The following is a 21,357-nucleotide window of genomic DNA, read 5'->3' on the forward strand; positions in this document are numbered from 1 at the left end:
GATTTTCAGGGGCTCTGAGATCAATTGTCACAAATGGGCATCAAATTTGATGATGGAGTGTTGGGATTATGGCTACTGAATACTCTACCAGATTCTTAGGAAACATTTCGGGTTTCAATTACAAACTCATATCCTGATGGTGTTGTCTCCTTGGAAAATGTTCTTAATAAGGAGATGAGAAGGAAGGCTCATGGTACTTCATCTCATTCTGAGGTACTTGTCACTGAAAATAGGGGGAGAAGTTAGAAAAAGGAACCAAAAGGGAGTAAACATAACAACAAAAGTAAGTCCAAGTCTAGATACAAAAATATGGAGTGTCATTATTGTCACAAAACATGGCACATTCAGAGAAATTGTTTTGTTTGGAAAAAGGAAAACAAGGATAAGAAAGTGAAGCAGAAGGAGAAATATCACGACAATGATGATCGTGTTACTACTGTTATTTGTGATGATGATCTTATTATTCTTCGTGACCATGATTCAATTTATATTGTATCAGATGAGAGCATGTGGATAATTAACAGTGGTGCTACATTGCATGTTACACCAAGGAAGGAGTTCTTCATATCTTACACTTTTGGTGATTTTGGAGTGTTGATGATGGGTAATGATGGTATGTCTAAGGTAGTTGGTATTGGTGATGTTTGCTTGCAAACCAATATGGGAATGCAGTTGTTGCTTAGAGAAGTCAAACATGCTCCAGATATTCGCTTTAATTTGATCTTTGTGCAAATGCTTAACTACAGTGGTTATGAAAATCACTTTGGTTCAGGAAAGTGGAAACTCTCCAAAGGTAATCTAATTGTGGCCAAAGGGGAGAAAATTAGTAAACTGTATTGGACAAAAACATTGGTTGCAAAAGAAAGTGTGAACGCCATGGATATGGATGCTTCTTTGTGGCACCGAAGGCTTAGTCATATCAGTGAGAAGGGGCTGAATTGTTTAGCTAAAAAGAATGTGCTTCCGGGATTGAAGTGTGTAGAGTTGGAGAAATGTTCTCATTGCATAGCTGGTAAGCAGACCAAAGTATCCTTCAAGAAGCATCCTCTCTAAAAGAAGTCAGAGTTGCTTGAATTGGTGCATTCTGATGTTTGTGGCCCATTGAAGGTAAAGTCATTTACTGGTGCACTTTATTTTTTTTACCTTTATTGATGATTGTTCCAGGAAGCTTTGGGTTTATGTTTTAAAGACAAAGGACCAAGATTTAGAAAAATTCAAAGAATTTCATGTTTTGGTTGAGAGACAGTCAGGCAAGAAGCTGAAATGCATTCGTACTGACAATGGTGGTGAGTATTGTGGACCGTTTGATGTTTACTGCAAGCAACACGGTATCAGACATGAAAAGACTCCTCCTAAAACTCCTCAGCTAAATGGTTTAGCAGAAAGGATGAACAAGACATTGATCAAAAGAGTTAGGTGTATGCTTTCTGAAGCAAAGTTGCCTAAGCATTTTTGGGGTGAGGCATTGTACATTGCGGTGCATGTTATTAATTTGAGCTCTGCAGTTGCTTTGAATGGTGAGGTGTCAGACAAGATTTGGTTTGGTAAGAATGTCAGGTATGATCATTTGCGAGTCTTCGGTCGTAAAGCATATGTGCATGTTCCAAAGGATGAGAGATCCAAGTTGGATGCGAAGACAAGGCAATGCATCTTTATTGGTTATGGTCAAAATGAATTTGGCTACAAGTTCTTTGATCCTGTTGAGAAGAAGATAGTTAGAAGTCGTGATGTGAAGTTCATGGAAGATCAAACCATTGAAGATATTCATAAGATAGAGAAGACGACATCTGAGATAGATAATAGATTGTTTAATGTTGATCCAGTTCGAATGCCTTTACATGACCTGGATACTATTGAGAATAATGTTCAGAATGATGAGCAACATGATAATGTTGATGATCAACAACTTGGAAATGATTTTGGTGTTCCTATTGATGACGTTGAAGAGGAACATGGGAAGTCACAAGATGAAGATCTTGGTGATGCTCTTGAACCACCTCAAGTTCAAATTCGGAGGTCTAATAGGCAGAGGGAACCATCTACCAGGTATCCTTCTGATGACTATGTTACCTTGACAGATGAAGGAGACCCTAAGTGTTATCATGAGGCCATAGAGAGTGAAGAAAAGAAAAAATGGTTGGATGCAATGCAAGATGAAATAAAGTATTTGTATGATAATCACACATTTGACTTGGTGAAATTGCCAAAAGGCAAGAAGGCTCTGGAAAACAGGTGGATTTATAGGGTAAAGCAAGAAAGCAATTCTACATCTCCAAGGTATAAAGCCAGATTGGTGGTGAAAGGTTTTAGACATAGAAAAGGCATTGATTTTAATGAGATTTTTTCTCCTGTGGTGAAGATGTCATCCATTAGAATTGTGCCGAATTTGGTGGCTACTCTTGATTTAGAGGTAGAGCAATGCTTTCCTTCATGGTGATTTGGAGGAAGAGATTTACATGAAGCAACCTTATGGTTTTCTTGTTGAAGGCAAGGAAGATCATGTGTGTAGGCTGAGTAAAAGTCTATATGGCTTGAAGCAGGCTCCGCGTTAATGGTACATGAAGTTTGAGTCTGTTATGTGTGAGCATGGCTACAAGAAGACTACTTCTGATCATTGTGTCTTTGTTAAAAGGTTTGATAATAATGATTTTATTATCCTGTTGTTGTATGTTGACGACGTGCTTATTATTGGGAAAGATATTTCCATGATCAACAGGTTGAAGAAGAAATTGAGTGAGTCATTTGCTATGAAAGACATGGGAGTTGCTAAGAAAATTCTTGGTATAAGAATCATGCGTGATAGGAAAGAGAAGAAGCTTTGGTTGTCACAGTAGCACTATGTTAAAAGAGTGCTACAGAGGTTCCAGATGAAAAATGCTAAGGCGGTAAGCACTCCTCTTGCTACTCATTTTAAATTGAGTGCAAAACAAAGTCCTTCTAATGAAACTGAAAAATCATATATGCAACGGGTTCCTTGTGCATCTGTTGTGGGTAGTTTGATGTGTGCAATGGTGTGTACAAGACCAGATATTGCACATGATGTTGGTATGTTAGTAGATTTTTGTCTAATCGAGGTAGAGAGCATTGGAATGCTGTGAAATGGGTTTTAAGGTATCTTCGTGGTACTACTTGTTTGAAGATTTGCTTTAGAGGTGATAAGCCTACCCTTGCGAGCTATACTGATTACGATATGGGTGGAGACATAGATTCTAGAAGGTTTACCTCAGGCTACGTGATTAAATTTGCAAGGGGAGTTGTGGCATGGCAATCTAGATTGCAGAAGTGTGTTGCGTTGTCCACTACTGAGGCAGAGTTCATTGTCATTACAGAAGCATGCAAGGAGTTTCTTTGGGTGAAGAAATTCCTGCAAGAGCTTAGTTTTGTTCAAGACAAGTACTTGCTATTTTATGATAGTCAGAGTGTCATTCTTCTTGGTAAGAATTCAACTTTCCATTCTAGGTCCAACCATATTGATGTGAGGTATCATTGGATACATGATGCTTTGGAAGCTAGGTTACCGGATTTGGCAAAAGTTCATACAAATGATAATTGTGCTGATATGATGACTAAGACGCTACTGAGAAGGAAGTTTGAAACTTGTTGTGAGATTGTTGGTTTTTCGATCATCTCCACATAGTTGTGAGGGGGAGATTTGTTGGGTTGGACTCACTTCCTATGTGGAGGCCCAGTCCAATATTAATCTTTAGGATTTTTTTGAACAGAGTGAAAGCTGGTAGCAGAAACAGAGAGAGAAAAGAAAAGGAGAAAAGAGTAAAGATATAAAGTTTCCCCCATCAACTTCCGGCCGCCACCGAGACTTTTTTCACTGTTGGATCGGGTTGAAATTTTGTCAGCAAGTTCATACTTTGTGTGACTTCAATCTGACCATTCAGATCTTGCAGAAGTTGTTTGATCAGAGAGAAATTCATTTCACATTGCAACACCATTTTCAGCTTTCTATTGAGGATGAAAATTTTTGAATTGTTGTTGTTGTTGTTTAGTCCACTGTTGGATCGGACTGAAATTTTGTCAGTAGGTTCATACCTCGTGGTACTTCAATTGGACCGTCCGGATTGTTAAAAAGTCACCAGAACAGTAACATATAGGCCGCGTACGGTAGCTGGAATTTGTGAATTTTTTTCAGGTTTCTTGTTCTCTGTTTCATCTCTGTTGTATTGCTATTTGGTTGGTTATTGAGCACAATTTGTGCTGTGATTTGAGACTCTCTTGTAACCATAACTTTGATCATAGTAGAGTTTGATTGACTGGCTTGTGCTCGTGGTTTCTACTTCTCACAACCACTTTAACATTTTTGTGTCTTTTTTAAATGTGTTTTTTTTGTTGCTGCCATTATTTGTTATTGCTCTTCACATATTCTTACAAGTTGGAAAAATTATTATCCGCTGTTTATTGCTCTTATTGAGATATTATTCCCATAAGATATAAAAGTATATAAATCTATATATTATATGTCACTGTATTATAGAGTGTACTATAGTAAAGCTTTTAGTCTATCTAATATCCATGTACTTGCAACTTTCGTTACAAAACTTCTATTCTTTTTATCTCTTGGATTAAATTTTTTGTCCATTTTGGGTTTGTATTGGGAGATGACAAGGAAAATACTAGAATATTACAATATATGCTAATAAGGGCTAGCTTAAGTGGTAGTGGTGAAACCCTGTTCGAAAAGGAGATGATACATTGACATTCTTAAATACTATCATTTAATATTTTAATATAAATTATTAATATATTATTATATTGGTAAGGTTGTAAAGTAAATGTCTTTTATTTTATATGGTATCAAATTATAATTTTTCGTTGGAAAAAGGAATTTTTGGTTCTATTTTACTACTATATTTAATTCTGACGTCACTGAAATGTTAGGTGATGGGTACAAAATTGAGACATGCACTGACCTAGAAATTTGAAGCTTAATTATATTATATGTCCTTTGCTTTTTTTTTTTTGTTCTATGGTTATTTTACTGTATTCATGGACTCATCTATGGTGTATGACATAATCTGACTAACCAAAATTTTTCCATACTTGTCTTTCAATGTGGCCACGCATTTGTCAAAATAAGCAGCTGTTGTTATCACTAGTAAAGTGCTTTTGACGTAATGGCTGCAAGAATATTACGGCCACCGTAGTCTTGCATACTATATAATCTCCTTCTCTTATGATCTCTCACGCATGCCTTCTCCACACTCTTCATTTTTCTTCAAGAAGCACATGGTTGCTTCCCCAGAAGATTTTTTCTAACTTCGTTTCTGTGTTCTCTTTGCATCTTCTTCTCTTCTGAAATTTCTGCTTCCTTAGTTCTATATCTGTGCCTCTGATACAGAGTGTAAAAAGGTTCAAATCCTCATTCATATATATGTTTTTTATTGCCTTTCTAACGGGTTAGGAGTTGCAAGTTCTGCATTCTGCACACTTATGTATATTCTGGACCATGAAAGTGTGCAATGGTCCTTTGTGGCCATTAACTTTTGTTCCCTCTTCATGGAACATAATGGCCGCTTCATATCTTCCATTTTCAAGGCTATGAAAACAGATTTTATAAAATAGTAGTAGTTGTAGTATTGTATTTATGGGGAAAGAGTAAGAGAATTTACTCTATTCAATTTACTCTCCACTATGGTGAGTTTCATAAGAGAATAAGCCGACTTTGACAGAAGTTCAGATTTTTAGTATGAATACAAGATTCATATGATTTTTACTTTACCTAATGAAGAGTATCCAACCCTTTTGTATTACTATGAAACATTTCTTAAAGAGGGGGCAAGAGCGTATATATATATATATATATATATATATATATATATATATATAAAATATGATACAGGGAGATCCTAATGATCTATCGAGGAAATGACAAAATTTATGGCCAACATATGCTTTGTGACTAGTATCTAGTCATTTCTCTGTCCGAGGTTGTCCTCTAAATCAGTGATAAGGATGAGATTCAAAACATATCGATGCATGCTAACGTTAGAGCCTCTGTAACTGAAATGGTTATTTGTATGTGTAATGCAATAAATTCCTTGAGAACTAAAATGACTCCTTCACATATCAGTAAACTCATTAATTTTTATACTTTTTTGCAGGTTTTGGCCTAGCATGGAAAACAACCTCAGCCGTGAAACAGAAGGGCATGCCTTGCCTAAAGTTCCATCACTAGTTCAACATATATCAAATGATGTAGCCAACTTTGACACTGTTGACGTGAAAAAAAGCTTTTCTTTCAAAGTAAGACTCGTTATTGTTACTGTGAGTTTGCAAACTTGAAAATAAATTTCAGGAGATTAGTCCCTTTTGATGAAACTAAATAAAACTAGGAGTATTATACAATAACTACATCCATTTTGGTGATTAAAATTTAGGATATTTGTTTCCAATAGCAGGAAAGTGAAAAACAAATAGCAGGAGGCCAAGGTGATGAACATGAACATTCGGTATCTATCAACATGCCATTCAATTGTGAAGAGGTTCAGCTACATGGCACCATAAGAGTTCCCTATAGTGGGGAAACTGATCATAGTAGCAATGGTGCTCCCATTTTCTCTTCTCAATCAACCACTACATACTCCAAGCCACGATTGCCATCACAATCAATGCCAAACGGCAGTATGCAACCAGAGGCAGCAAGCTTAGTGAATTTTACGAATCATGAAAGCATCAAAAGCTTGAACGATGAGAGAACTAACTTTTTCAAAACATGGTCCAGTAAACTTGAGACGAAATTTTCAATTCTGCGTGGAAGGGTACATACACAAAGTGTAGAAGAGGATAACAACTTAAGCAACACTAAGAAGCCTTTACCTGTTGATTTGTTCTTGAAAACATTGGATGGTCTACAGGTACAAACTTCTAAGGTATGCATTCATATTCTTCTTGTGTAACAAATATTCCACATCTTAGAAATCCTTCAATGCAGTTTTTGCTAATATTGCAACTATTTGAGTCTTATATTGAAATAAGTAAACCATTTTTCAAATTACCCTTATTCTTTTTTGACACTCACTGTTACATAAGTAAGTAAGCCATTGGCGTTTGCCTAACGTGATTTTACTTTGATTTACTCCAGCAGAAGTCTTCAGAAGAGATGGTGCATCCTCAGGACAAGCAGTGGCCATTCCTTCTTCGGTTTCCGGTTTCATCTTTTGGTATTTGTCTTGGAGTTAGCAGTCAAGCAATTCTATGGAAAGCATTGGCCGCGTCACCCTCCACTGAATTTCTTCACATAACTCCGAAAATAAATTTCATCCTATGGCTTATCTCAATAGCTGTTGTTGCTACTATTTTCGCCATCTATCTCTTCAAAATAGTTCTGTATTTTGAAGCAGTTCGCCGCGAGTACCATCATGCAGTTCGTGTTAACTTCTTCTTTGCCCCATGGATATCCCTCTTGTTCTTAGCTCTTGGAGTTCCTTCATCAGTTGCCAAAGAATTGCATCATGCAGTTTGGTACATTCTAATGACTCCATTGTTCTTCCTTATGCTCAAAATTTATGGCCAGTGGATGTTTGGGGGCAAAAGGATGCTCTCAAAGGTTGCCAATCCAACAAATATGCTATCAATTGTTGGAAATTTTGTGGGAGCCTTATTGGGTGCATCTATGGGCCTAAAAGAAGGGCCTATTTTCTTCTTTACTATTGGACTTGCACACTATATGGTGATATTTGTAACTCTCTCACAGATGCTTCCAACAAATAAGACCATTCCCAGGGACCTCCATCCAGTGTTCTTTCTTTTGGTTGCACCACCTAGTGTTGCTGCTATGGCATTGGCTAAGATTCAGGGTTCTTTTCATTTTGAATCACGGATTTTCTATTTCACTTCCATGTTCCTATATCTCACGCTGGTAAGCTTTTGTCTCACTATATGCATAATGACAATAGTTTTTTCCAAGTTTTCATTGTCTAGAAAAAAGGGCTAATATAGCTTGCACAACTTTTGCATTACACAATTAATGATTTTAGTATTCAAGTGGCTTATTGGTTTCACTTCATATGCTTTTGCAGGCTGTTCGGGTCAATCTTTTCAGAGGACTCAAGTAAGCTACACTCTTGTTAATATCTATAACACTGGCTATTCCATTATGCTGATTTTTTCTGACACATAGTATGTGATTGTGCAGATTCTCAATCTCATGGTGGGCCTACACTTTTCCAGTGACTGCTGCAGCAATTGCTACCATAAACTACACAAATCAAGTCACAAATGCATTTACTCAAGCTTTGAGTGTAATATTGAGTCTTATTTCTACATTCATAGTAACAACAGTGCTTGTCTCGACTATAGTGCATGCCTTTGTCATCCAAGACCTCTTTCCCAATGACCTTGCCATTGCCACAAGTGAGAGAAAGCGAAAAACACAGAAGAAATGCTTCCCTTTAGGACTTGGGAGTCGTGCCAAAAAGACTGAAAATTACTTGAACTCGGATAAAAGTGATTTAGTTTAGAAGCTTGTCTGACAAAACACACTCCAATATTTCAAGGACTTCATCATCCACATGAGTACTTAGATGTCTCGAACGAGTAAGAAGATAATGAGGCAACCAACACTTTTACTAATAATTTACCTTTGATGGTGAGACATGTGAGGGACATTGATGGAAGAGGCCCAAGCACAAGCCCACATGCAAGCCCACCAAAGGGTAGATTTGGGCCAACCATAGAGGTATGGCCAAGAGGATCCAAGAAGACGTTCTTTTACATGTTCAAATGCCATAAACTCTAGTGTAGAGTAGACTTTAATTTCTTGTCAAAATTAGCATAGGAACTTTATTTGTAATTTTCTTAGAATTAATTTTGGCACCTAAAACACCAACCTAGGTAAACTTAGAGTTTCTAAAAAAATCTCTAAATTTACCAAGGCCGGTCTAGAAAGCCCATGGAGGGGGTGAGCATAAAAACTAGACACACCCCTCCCCATGTGCTCATTTGTGCACCCATGTGCCATGTGCACCCATGTGCTTCACATTTACATTTCATTTGGCTAGCATTAGGGTTGCATTATGGTCCTCCTTAGCCTATAAAAGGAGGAGCCTACACCTTGTATTTTCAAGTTTATTGTGAGTAAAGTTATGCTGCCATTTTGTGCCAAGCTTTGCTTCTCCCTAGAATTCTAGGCTCTAAACTTCATCTCCTTCACCTCTCCTTGGGTTGGCCGAACCTCCCTAGTTTCATACATATCATGCACCTTCAAGATCAACACCACTCTTAGGAGGATCTTGCCCACACACCTTCATAGCTTCCGCACCACTTTTTATCATATGATTCAAGAAGACCTTCATGAAATGCCATCAGACATGAGTGAAAGTTTTAGATTTTTCTTGAGTAATCCCTGACAATGTAAATGCTGACTATTTTACTTCCTAATTATATGAAATCTTCACTTTAGTCCTTGAGTTTACAAAATGATAGACTTTTTTGCGCTAAAGAACAATGGAAAACGAAGTGAAAAAAAAAAAAACTAAAATGAATAACGTTTTGGAAAGTCAGAATCTAAAGGAGAATTTTGCAAAGTTAAAGACTAAAATGACACACTCTTACTATAAAGTAATGGTTTCATCAATTTTCCAATGACCATGTATGTTAAAATTAACATTTGAAGGTTCTTGTGGAAAAAACAGAACAAATAGCAATGTCCAGTGCATATTGTCAAGAGTAATACTGTTGAATAATTACGTCACAAGGGAACATGATTGAAGAACAGAGGAAATCTTTATACACTCTTCAGAGGTTAAAACTTTTAGGATTGTCTAATCTGATTCAAAAGTTAATAAAGATGAATATTTTCATGAACTTCTAACCAGAAACTTCACGGCAATCGGTATCACTTAGTTAGAGAAAACTTGTCAGATTATTTTTATTTAGATGGTGCATGGCTTTGGAATTACAGAAATATATACTAAATAAACACAGATAATACTCCGCAATTAAATCTGGAATGTAAATGTAAAGAATTTGAGTTAAAATTCATGCAAATCTCTATCTTATTTAAAAATTTAAATGCAATTCATCAAATATAATAAATAATTAATCAGGATGAACCGAACTGTATTACTTATGCATTGAATTTATCTCAATTTCAAGTTGTCATCAAATGATAACTCAGATGTAAACATTACTTATAAGTTAGTTTTATAAGATTAAGTTGAGTTTAAATCCACTTCTTAATATGGTATAAGAGTTATTTAAAATCCATTTTAACAAAGAGTTGGTTGACTTTGTCAGGTCACTTACTAGATATAAAAACTTTTCATAGTATATAAGTAAATGTAAATCTCACCTTATAAACATCATATACAATAAATATTAAGAAAAAAATGTAAAGAAACACTCCATAAAAGTATATAATTTTATGATATTAATCCTCAAACTAAAAGTTTTATAAAGTCTACCAAGGTTGAAGGTGCAATGTAAACTTTTTTTTTTTAAAAGTTCATGAAAGTGCAATATGTTAATTACATTTGCACAAAAATAAAAGTGGTTGATTTGGGAAATGTTATTAACATATATATTTAAGGATGCAAATGATAATGAGTAATTAAGTTTAGAGATAAATATTTTTTATTTGAAATTTACTTAATTTTAGAAACAATATATTAAAGTAGAAAAATACTGTTCGCTAAAAGAAAGTTTTATAAAGCTATTTCAGCAACTTCATGTCCATGAACTTTCCTCATCATGTACTCTTATCTAGGATTCACCCTAATGCTTCTCGGATCAAACTATGAGAGTTGCAAACAAATTATATATTGATAATCTGTTTGAATCTTCTGGCAGTTTTATTAGCAAAAGTGATAAACCAATGCAATGTACAGAAAAAACATGTTGAATATGCATTTCTTACACATCTTTCTTCATAACCCCCCATTCTTTCTTTTTATTGTATAATATTTGCTTAGTTATCCACATGTTCACCATATGTGTTTGTGACTGAAAAAATGGATTCTAAAAGAAATCATTTGTGTGATTGTAGTAATCCATTCGAACAATGAAAATGCATCTTATCTTATGAGTATCCTTGCTATGTTTCCTCATTGGTCAATGTTTATATTAAGAACTAGTGGAAGAAGGACTAGCTCTCTTTATGTGTTATAGTAGATGGATAAATATCAGTTAAAAGATAAATAGCTAAGGTTGGTGTAATGTGTTGGAAGGATCTATTGTTTCTTATCCTCTTCATCTTTTAACATAAAAATAATCATTTAGTAACAACTAGATTCTAAGCTAATTTGTTGGTCAATAATATTAATATTCCTTCACTAAATTCACATTAATTTTCTTTAGAAGTATACCAAGTTACCCTATTTGTTGTCATGAAGTACAGTGGTAACCAAACTCCATTAAAGTCCAACAGTATCCAGACGATTTTTTTGTCCTGCACACATATTTTAGAAAATATTCAAATTGTTTTTAAATATTTTTTGTTAATTCTAGAATGTGAAATCTAAAAACCTTTCAGATAATAAAATTCAAAAGTTAAAATTTTTAATTTTTAATATTTTAAATTATAAAATCTAAAGTATAAAATTATATTTTAAGATGTGTGATATGAAATACAATGTGTAATGAATAGAATAGATTATACAATCCGAAATATACTTTTTCTTTTTATTTTGAATTACATAATTTATAATCCAAATTTATATTTTAGATTACATATTCTATATAATTCGAAATTTGTATTTCAGATAGTAAAATCTGAAATAGATATTTTTAAATTTTTGAAAATATGAGGTGCAGGAAAAAATCATGGGGTGCAGAAAGAAATGAACTAATCAACTGTTAATGACCCAATATGATCCAATAGGCCGTACCATCCTAGAGTCCTAGAATTAAGAGTTAAGGTAATAGGTATTACTACTGATAAACTTAATTTTAGATTATTCTTCTTGGTGATGTTTTTTTGTGAGTTTCATTATATAAATCTTATAGAATTCATTTTGGTTGAAATTAATCTATTGGAAGGATTTAATTAGATTTTAATAGATTATACATACTCTTTTTTACCTATAATAATCGAACCTAACATTATTTTTTTTTAGATAAAATCGCTTAAACCATTTGACTTTTTGATAGTTATCATAACTTCAATTAATGAGTTACCACTTTTTTTTTTAAATTAAAAAAAATGGATTAAATTAATAAAATATTCTTGCAGTTCTTAAGCGACAGCTATGACAAAAGAGGGTAAATGTAGGAGGTTGGGGGACCATCTGGTGGCTTTAGGATTCGCAACTCCGAAAATGACTTGGATGCAATGAATTACAGAATTTGAAATAGAGGATTTGGGTACTCATTGCATGAATCATCAAATTTTCTATTATATATGTCAACTTATTATGCCAACACCTACTTTGCTAAGTTGTAAAATTGCTTTCAACTTTTTTGTGTAATGAAAAAAATCACTTTAACTAATCTATATATGAATACAGCAGAGAAATGAATAGTTTCATAATAGATGTGAAGATATCAAAGATTATCGTGTCTTTCATTCTCATCGTGTTTTTAAGACTCGAAGCACGTGGAAATTGAATTTGTATACTGTATTATACGGTACCAAAACTCCTTCTGTCTAAACAACACTCAGGTAAATACATCATGATACCATAAAAGTAAATTAAAAGAAATAGTAGAGGAAAAGTTGTACACAATGTTAGATTAGATTATGAGAATTGTGTCATCATTGTTAAGAAGTGAATTTTAAGTCTAACTCAACTCCATAAAACCGGCTCATGAGTTTAAATTTATACTCACTTATATACAATGAAAGATTCTAATCTCTAGTTGATGTAGTCGATGTGAGATCTCTAACAATCATTAGAATAACTCCTAGATGACAAAGTAGTCGAAACTAATTTTCAAGATCTAACAAGCGTCCTGTGCTGCATGACATGATTAACATAATTATAATAGAAAATGTTCTAATAATATCAAAATTAACTCAATGAGTCATCGTAATCCAAATTCAATATAAAAAATTCACTACGATTCTATAAATAAAGACTACAATCTTCCTATTCTAAACAGTAACATAAAAAAGGATCTTAAAGGGATCCTAGTTCTAGTTCTAGGGGTGCATGAATGTATGGTAGCAATAACCAACATCATAGGAGTATTGTTTGGCTATATCAAAATTTCAGTATATCCAAGATTAATAACTTGTTCCTGTCAATATGCTGGCAATATATAGCCAAGAAAAGAAAAGGAACATCTAAACCATTCAGAATATAAGATGGTGTCTCAAAACTGCTACAAACTGTTACTGATACATATAAGTAGCTATACTATGCTACCTTCCAAGCTTCCTACTGTTTACCAATTCACACCGAATAATTTCACTTCAATGTTCAGCTCAGCAAATTGCACTCACTGCATTCAAATATCTTACAAAACGATGCAATAACTTAAATAACCCCATTCCATTCATGCATTGTTTTTTATACCATGCATATATTTTTTAATAAATATAAAAATATCATGAAGCTTTTGCATTTCGAAGAATTCTGAATACAGAAAGAAATGTTGGAGATCCCATGACTAGAGATTAGAGTTTTTTATTGTATATAAGTGGGTGCAAATCTCAATCTCATTAACCGATTTTATGGGATTGAATTAGACTTAAAATCCACTTTGTAATAAAAAAAAATATGATCGATCTTCTATTCCAGCAAAATTATTTCTGATGTATGACAGAAAAGCACGGGAAATCCTCAAAGGATTACAATCTTGTGTTCATATTCTTTTCTCCAAAGATCATATGCATAAAACCGAACAAGTAATTAACAAAGAATCTTTCTACTCCTTTTAACCAAATATTTTATTGAACAGTAGATAAATCGCATGTATATTATGTGAAGTGAATAGTGCTTTGGAGTTGAGTTTAAAGAAAAAGTGAGATAAAATAATTAATATGTTAGAAATTCAAAATGAAATAAAAATTACACATTCTATAAAAACAAATCAGACGAGCGAAATATAAGAAAATAGGTGCACGAATTTATTATCTTAAAATTTTGGATTAAAAATAATATTTATGTCCTAATTTCTCAAGTCATGAACAGATCTTTTAACTGTGTAGTGCAAGTAGTCATGTTTTTAAGAAAATGAGTCCTCTTGATTATATGCACACTTCTCTCTTCACCAGAATGGAAATATTAGGAATAGTATTAATTGGAATATACTAATCTAAATCATGGATTAAGTTTTTATATGTACTATTTAACAATCTAGAAAGGACAAAAAACAATAAATTTTTAAAAGACAAAGTTAATGAGTCTAATTTTTCTTCATGTTTTGGCTGACACATCTCGAAATAACTGTTATATATGCATTAGAAATTTCCAAGAGAATTACGGCTTATATTTCTAATTTTTAAATAAAAATTGGACCTTTAAATTGGAAAATAACTCAAAAACAAATTATTTAATTGTAGAAAACATATATAAATATAAATAAAAAAATTTGATAAGACGGACTAGCTTATAATAGACATTCTGCCATTACATGAACTTTTAACCTACTTGTCTGATTTCTTATTGTATGCTAGTTTTTTTTAATTATGTTTAAATTTACGTTAATAATAATATGGCTGACATTTAAGTAAAAGATTAAATTAATGAGAAATATGAGAAAAACTTCAATTTGTTTGAGGTAGTTATTTTTTTTTTTTATAGAAAAATACTATTTTCATTGTTTTTATCATATTTTGTCAGTTATTATTATTTTTATTGTTGTTATTTTATTACTCTTTAGATACCGTTAGTATTACTATATGTCATTTAGATATGGACATTTTCAATAAAAGAATCAAGATAATAATTCTATCTATACTTAATTAATTAATTTTTTATGTAGTTTAATATAATTATTAATATAAAATAAAGCTATAAAGACAAAAAAAGTGTACAACAATTAAGTTAATTAAATTTAATTACATAATAAAATTAAGAAAAACAATCTAATTTTTGGAATGAAAAATAAAAATTATTCATTTTATATTATTAAAATATTATACCACATCACAAAGATAAAAGAAATGAGATATCATATCATACTTCATAAAATGCCGTAAATGTAACAGCCATAGAAAAAAAAAGAACCAGAACCCTCCCCCACCATTCATCATTTTCCACTTCTTTCTCCCTTCTCTCTCTTCTTTCTTCATTTTCTCTCTCATACCTCATATTCCAAAATCTGATTAAGTCATGCAGTAGTAAGGAGTTCAGGTACATTTCTACCTAATCAGATTTTCAAACATAATAAGTTCATTTTTCTTTATGATTTAGTAATCAATCTTGACGAGGACATTTGAGAAAAATGTTCCTCTCAACTTGTTTTACCATATACTAAAATTTAATAATATTTGGATAATTTGCTCTAGTTCCTAAATTTTGGAATGGTTCCCCTATTTGAGGTAGAATTTCCATCAGTGGAATCTCAGGTAAAGGAAGCTAACTTTAACTTTCAATAGTATCCTAGGCTAAAAGATCTGAATGTGACGTGATTCCAAGTTTGAATTTCTCTTGCAGAGATGTCATTTGATAAAATTGTTTGATTTTATGTTGTGTGAACATGTATAAATATTATATCTTGATAGCTTGGAAGTTAAATATTGTTTTTGATGTTGGAAAATTTATTGAATGGTATGAATTTTTAAATATTATGTGATTGAATCATATGTATTATATTTGAATGATGAAAATTGTATGAAATTGATGTCGTACATTTGGGGTAATGTATGAGTTGTTGTTTAGTGGCATTAAGTATGAAAAAACTATTTTAACATAGATCCTCTAGCTTCATTGATGATGTAAGTCATATAGATTAAGATATCATGTGGAGAGAAGTTGAGAGGTAGTCCATACACACTGTGTCTCTCTATAGACACTCAATATGGATGTTTGAACTTACCTGATTTGTTCTCTTGGATTGGTAATCTTTGAATCAGGTGTTAGTCTCTGATAGGGGCATACTTAAGGAGTCTTCCGAAGGACGAAGTGGGATTGAAATGAATGATTGTGATTGAAAATAGATCAATGCGTGGTTTTATACAAATGATGAAATTAGTATTGAAATTTTATATAACAACATTTAAAAAAATGTTTATAAATTATTAGTTTGATTGATTTTTTTTAATGAATTAGATATGTTATGAAATTACTTTTCAATATCTTACTCTTGTTTTTCTTGTCGGGCCATAAACTCGGATGACCATACTACGTAGATGATCAAATAGGTGTCATAGGGTCTGGAGGGCTTTAAGATGTAGTTTTTAATCTTATATTGTTAATATTTGTATTTTTATAAATTATAATCTTGTAATAAAAATATTTTGACAAAAAAACTCCAAATCTTTATAGAAATCAATAGAACTTGTATTGTTATATTTTTTTAGGATGTTACACTAAAAATTTTATATATATATATATATATATAATATTAAAAAAAGTTAAATATACTTTATATCAACGTTTTAAATCTGAATAGGATACTCTTTCCAAAAATGCCATAAAGAAGTAGTACATAGCAGGGCAGTTGTTATACATTATAAAAATTCTAAAAGATGATAAAAATTCCATAAAATTAATAACATTTATATCTAACAATAAGACATCATAAGTGTGCAAAAAAAAACATCTATATACATATAAAGAATTTTTCTCTTCAGATATTGTACATATTTATATTTATATTTTTCTTTTAATTATATTTTAAAATTAAAAAATAAATTACATAAATATTAAAAATAACTATATACTTTAAGAATGTAAATCAGTTATTGTGTGAAAATATTGTTAATAATAATTTTAAACATATAAAGATAAGAAATGTGTTTTTCTCGTTACTGTGCTTTTGAATTTATTTTTCATCGCATTAACTAGAGTTTGTGATATACTAGTCTCATTAGCGTTAATAATGTTGTTATATATCAGTTTAAAAATTATTTTATAATTTTTTATTAATAATAAATATTATTTTAAATATAATTAATTTTTTACTTTATAAAAGAAATTTTTATTTATTTAATATAATAATTAATTATTTTTATTTTATTAAAAAGCGCTGTTGAAACGAGAAACATAAATTGCGTGAATAAGTTCGTGTTAGACCGACGAAAAATAAGAGCTGAGTCCACTTTAAATGAACAGAAAAAGAAAAAATTTTAAAAAAATATCATTATGACAGTACACAAGAAATATTATTTTCAGATTATTGCAAAGTATAGCATCGGTTTGGCCACGTTTACTTGGAATAAATATTTTATAGTATATGTGAATTTTTTAAAATTGTGTTTTATGTTTTTGTAATTGTAATATTTTAATAAACTGTAATTTTTTATATTTGTAAAAATAATTAGGAAATTATATTGAAATTTTTACTGATCATAAAGTTGTTAATTAAATGTAATTAAAATGATTTAAGTATTGAACTGATGAAAGTGTTTAAATGTAAGATTTTTTTTTTATATAATTAAATAAGAAGTTCTAGTATTAAAATTATTTAAAATAAATATTTGAAAACATTAAGAAATAAATGAAAAGAAGAATAAAAATAATAATGGAGTAAAGAAAATAATAGTAAAATGATAATTTAAAAATAAATAAAAATGAGTAAAGAAAGAAAATTTGACAAAATGTAATTAAAACGAAACACACATTATATTTTTGGTAAATATAGAATTGAAATAAATAATTATAACTTTGTAATGTTATATAAATATTATACATATTTTAGAGGTGTTAATTTGATATGAACTGTTTAATATAAAATTTTAATTTTAAAATTTAGAAATAAGGAAGTAATTCTTGTGATAATATTTGAGAAAAAAACGATGTAAAATCTTGTTTCGGTAATGATTTATAATATGAAAATTCTAATTAAATCTAAATTGAAAACTAAAACTATAAAGTAACATTTACAATATTATTGTATATTATTATTGAAGAAGTTATTCATTTTGTTGTGACATTTTTTTTTAGTTTGGTATTATTATAACTATGAAGTTAATACATTATTTTTGTCATACGTCTCTGTTAATGTTCTTAGTCTTATTTAATTGTTGCTTTTATATAAATTTAATACATAAAAAATATTTTAATTAAAAATAAATTTATCTACATAAACATTGGCATTTTAAAGTTAGGAATTTTTTTAATTTAATAAAATAATTAGTGCAGTAAAGAATACAAAAAATGATAATATAAATATTAATTTAACCTAAATTAAAAGGTACCAAAGCAAAGCAATGATGATGTCTAAATGAAGAAATTTATTTACAAACATGTTTATAAAAATAAAACTTATATTTTCAGGCTTTTATTTCTTGCATCCTAGGATTTCTATGTCTATCTTTTATTTTATTCTAAATTATTAGTTTTTTTTTGTTATATTTTATAAGCTTTGATTGTTTATTGTTCGTGTAAATGTATTGGATTATACATTTGACACCAACAAATTTAATTAACATTGACTAATGTTATAATTTATAAGGTTATTTTATATATTTTTTAAAATAATTATGTTGATTATTAATTGTAATATATCTAACTTTTTGAATATGTAAATGTTATAACTTATAAGGTTATTTTATATATTTTTTTAAATATTATGTTGACAATTAACTATAATATATCTAAATTTTTGAATATGTATGAATGAAATTTTATATATTTATCTCATTCTTACGTATGTTCTTATTTTTAATTATTAAAATATGATAAATTTATTTAATATTTTATTATAAAAAATTTATAAGTATAAGCTTTTGATTTTTATATACATGTGTGAAAATGAATAAAGGACAACTTTATAGACATATAAATTTTAAAAATAGAGTAAATTAAATTTACTTTTAAAAATAAAGTTTTATTAGAGAAATTAATTTTATTTTTAGATATAATAATATGATATATAAATTATAATATATGTATACATTTTAATATTTTAATATAGTACTTTTATTTTTTGAAACATGTAACTATTATTATATAAAACGGTTTAATCCATAATGTTTCACCCAATCTAAACTTATTTAATTTGCAGATTAAAAGAGTCATGAAAACAATAAAATTTTGATCAGACTCATTCTTAAAATGATAAAATGGATAAAGTCATTTTCACAAATTCATTTTCAACCATAAAAAAAAAAATTGAGTATTTCACTTTTGTTGGTTATATCTCTCAAATAGTTGTACTATTTTATTTTAACTAAATATTGAGTCAAGTTACAGATTTGGTCTTAGATGTTAAATAAATATTTTGTAATAAATTGATATTCACGTGATTTTACTTATATAACCAATTTAATAAACCACTTCAATAAACTGATAAATGAAAAATATTGATTTGTCAATATTCTAATTACAAAGAATAATTAAATGAATCAATTACAAGAAAAAAAAATTATATAATCACGACTTATACCTATAGTTTACACCCTCTAAAAAATCTTTCTTTAACGACAAGTATTATAGGATATTTATACATATATTACAAGTAGTTTACTATTAAAGATTATTTACGTAAATAATAATTGTATACCTTAATTTATTTCAAGTGTTTATTAAAAAAATTACAACTAATTTATTTTATTGCTCTCCTCATTCAATGGAATGTCTTTCTCACTCTTAAAAGAAATAAAATATTGTAAATATAAATTGTTTAAACAAATTTGTCTTATTTTTTTTTTACCAATACTTTGTTTTTTTTTTTTTTATAAGTGTTCTGTTTTTTATCAGTAGTAAGAGCACTTTGTTTTTTTATCTGACTCCTTGTTATTGTTGGCTTGACATTAGTACATTTAGCTATTGTCAGATTCCACTAAATGTGAGTGTAACATCACCTATCTCAACACTCACACATGGTACACTATTACTACAAGAAAGAACAATTCCTTCTTTAGTTGTTGAAGTTCCCTTAATATCATTTTGATGGAAACTTTTCTTATCTTTATTTTTGATGGATTTTGAATCACCATAACAATAAAAAAATGAGGTAAAAGTCACTATTTTAAACCACCTTAGTGTATGAAATATTTGGTTACTTAAATAATAACATCAACATGTACATGAATGGATAGGAGACCAAGTACCTCTTTGGAGTATTGGTTCCATGGACAATACTCTTGCACTGTGATAACAGGGTTTGAAACATTATCCATGGTAATATCTTAAAATTTCATATCAGTAACTTGTTCCTAGCTCGTTAGGCCATGTCTTAATCCTCACTCCATTCACAGTTCCTTTCAAAGTGCAACCCTTAACTGTAATACCTTTAACAAACTCTTCTTCCTTGTACTTGCAAAGGCTTCCAGTATTAATACCATGACCAGGTCCACACTGCAACTGTCACCCATTGAGACACAATCATCTCTAGTGGCAATGACTGTATTAAGAACATTCACACTGCTAGATCTTCCAATGTGGATGCCATCAGTGTTGTGGCTATCACCTGAAGCACTTACTTTAAATCCGTCAAATGTGAAATTGTTGCAACCCAAAACATTGACATGAAAGTGTTTGCTATCATTGCTAGTAATGTCACGAACTATTGATGTAATTAAAATCGAAGTATTGTTGACATTTGATACAAAAATAGAAAAGTGAATGAAATATATTTTCGATAAATGCGCAAATTATGTTATTACATCTTATATGGATTTTGAGAATAATATCATTTACCATGCCAAGTAGTTTGGAATCAAATTTTTTTGAACACTCATTTTGTTTCCATGCAGTTGCACCTTGACCATCATAAACTTTATTAGCAGATATGGTTAAGTGGTCAACATAACCAATCCTGAGCCATTGTGCATCACCAACATCACAGGTGCTTTAATTGTGCCATCAACTTCAATTTCAATAGGAGCCTTGCAAGGACCTTTTACATCTACATGGGTCATTTGATATGTCCCACTTGGAATCACAATTCTAGAAGTAGTTGTGGATGTACATGCTTCAACCCATGCACTTGTCAAAGCCTTAAAGACATACAAATAATAAATTAGTGAAAATAAGGGGACTCTTTCCCGCTCCACCTTTTGCAAAGCGTGCAAAGGTTCTACCTGGATCTCGTTCGAGCATCGTTGATTCCTCTAGAGTCAATGATGGCTCCATACCTATTGTTGACATTACTTCCTCCCTGCAACAACAAAAGACTACTCGGATTCCAAGGCCTCCCTTGCACCCGAGTTTATGTCGGCGAGGAGCCATCAATGCCTAATCAAATCATGCCTTCATCCTTACGAAGGCCAAGCTCATGATCAGCTCCAGATCCTCCACCAGGTGTTATCTTTCATGGAAAAGAGAGTCTGGCTTCTTGTATAGAACATGTGTC

At 30.8% G+C, this 21,357-nt stretch overlaps 1 protein-coding gene and 1 pseudogene across 2 annotated transcripts; one reads left to right on the top strand and one right to left on the bottom strand.

The window, feature by feature from the left end:
* The first annotated feature begins 5,167 nt into the window (after positions 1 to 5,167).
* Positions 5,168 to 9,115, top strand: LOC137828683 (S-type anion channel SLAH2). Of its 2 annotated transcripts, none has more exons than XM_068635359.2 (6): positions 5,168 to 5,361; positions 6,114 to 6,255; positions 6,411 to 6,881; positions 7,097 to 7,870; positions 8,031 to 8,062; positions 8,147 to 9,115. In XM_068635359.2, exons 2-6 carry the CDS (start codon positions 6,127 to 6,129, stop codon positions 8,469 to 8,471), a joined length of 1,731 nt encoding a protein of 576 aa, XP_068491460.1. In that variant the 5' UTR covers positions 5,168 to 5,361; positions 6,114 to 6,126; the 3' UTR covers positions 8,472 to 9,115. The 2 variants fall into 2 exon arrangements, with proteins under 2 accessions (XP_068491460.1, XP_068491457.1); XM_068635356.2 differs by having other exon boundaries at positions 5,195 to 5,361; positions 6,408 to 6,881.
* A 10,256-nt stretch (positions 9,116 to 19,371) lies between these two features.
* On the bottom strand, positions 19,372 to 21,233 carry LOC137828068 (polygalacturonase-like; annotated as a pseudogene).
* Between the last annotated feature and the right edge of the window lie 124 nt (positions 21,234 to 21,357).

Source organism: Phaseolus vulgaris, chromosome 7, assembly GCF_051622355.1.
Source record: "Phaseolus vulgaris cultivar YP4 chromosome 7, ASM5162235v1, whole genome shotgun sequence".
Classification (NCBI taxonomy): domain Eukaryota; kingdom Viridiplantae; phylum Streptophyta; class Magnoliopsida; order Fabales; family Fabaceae; genus Phaseolus; species Phaseolus vulgaris.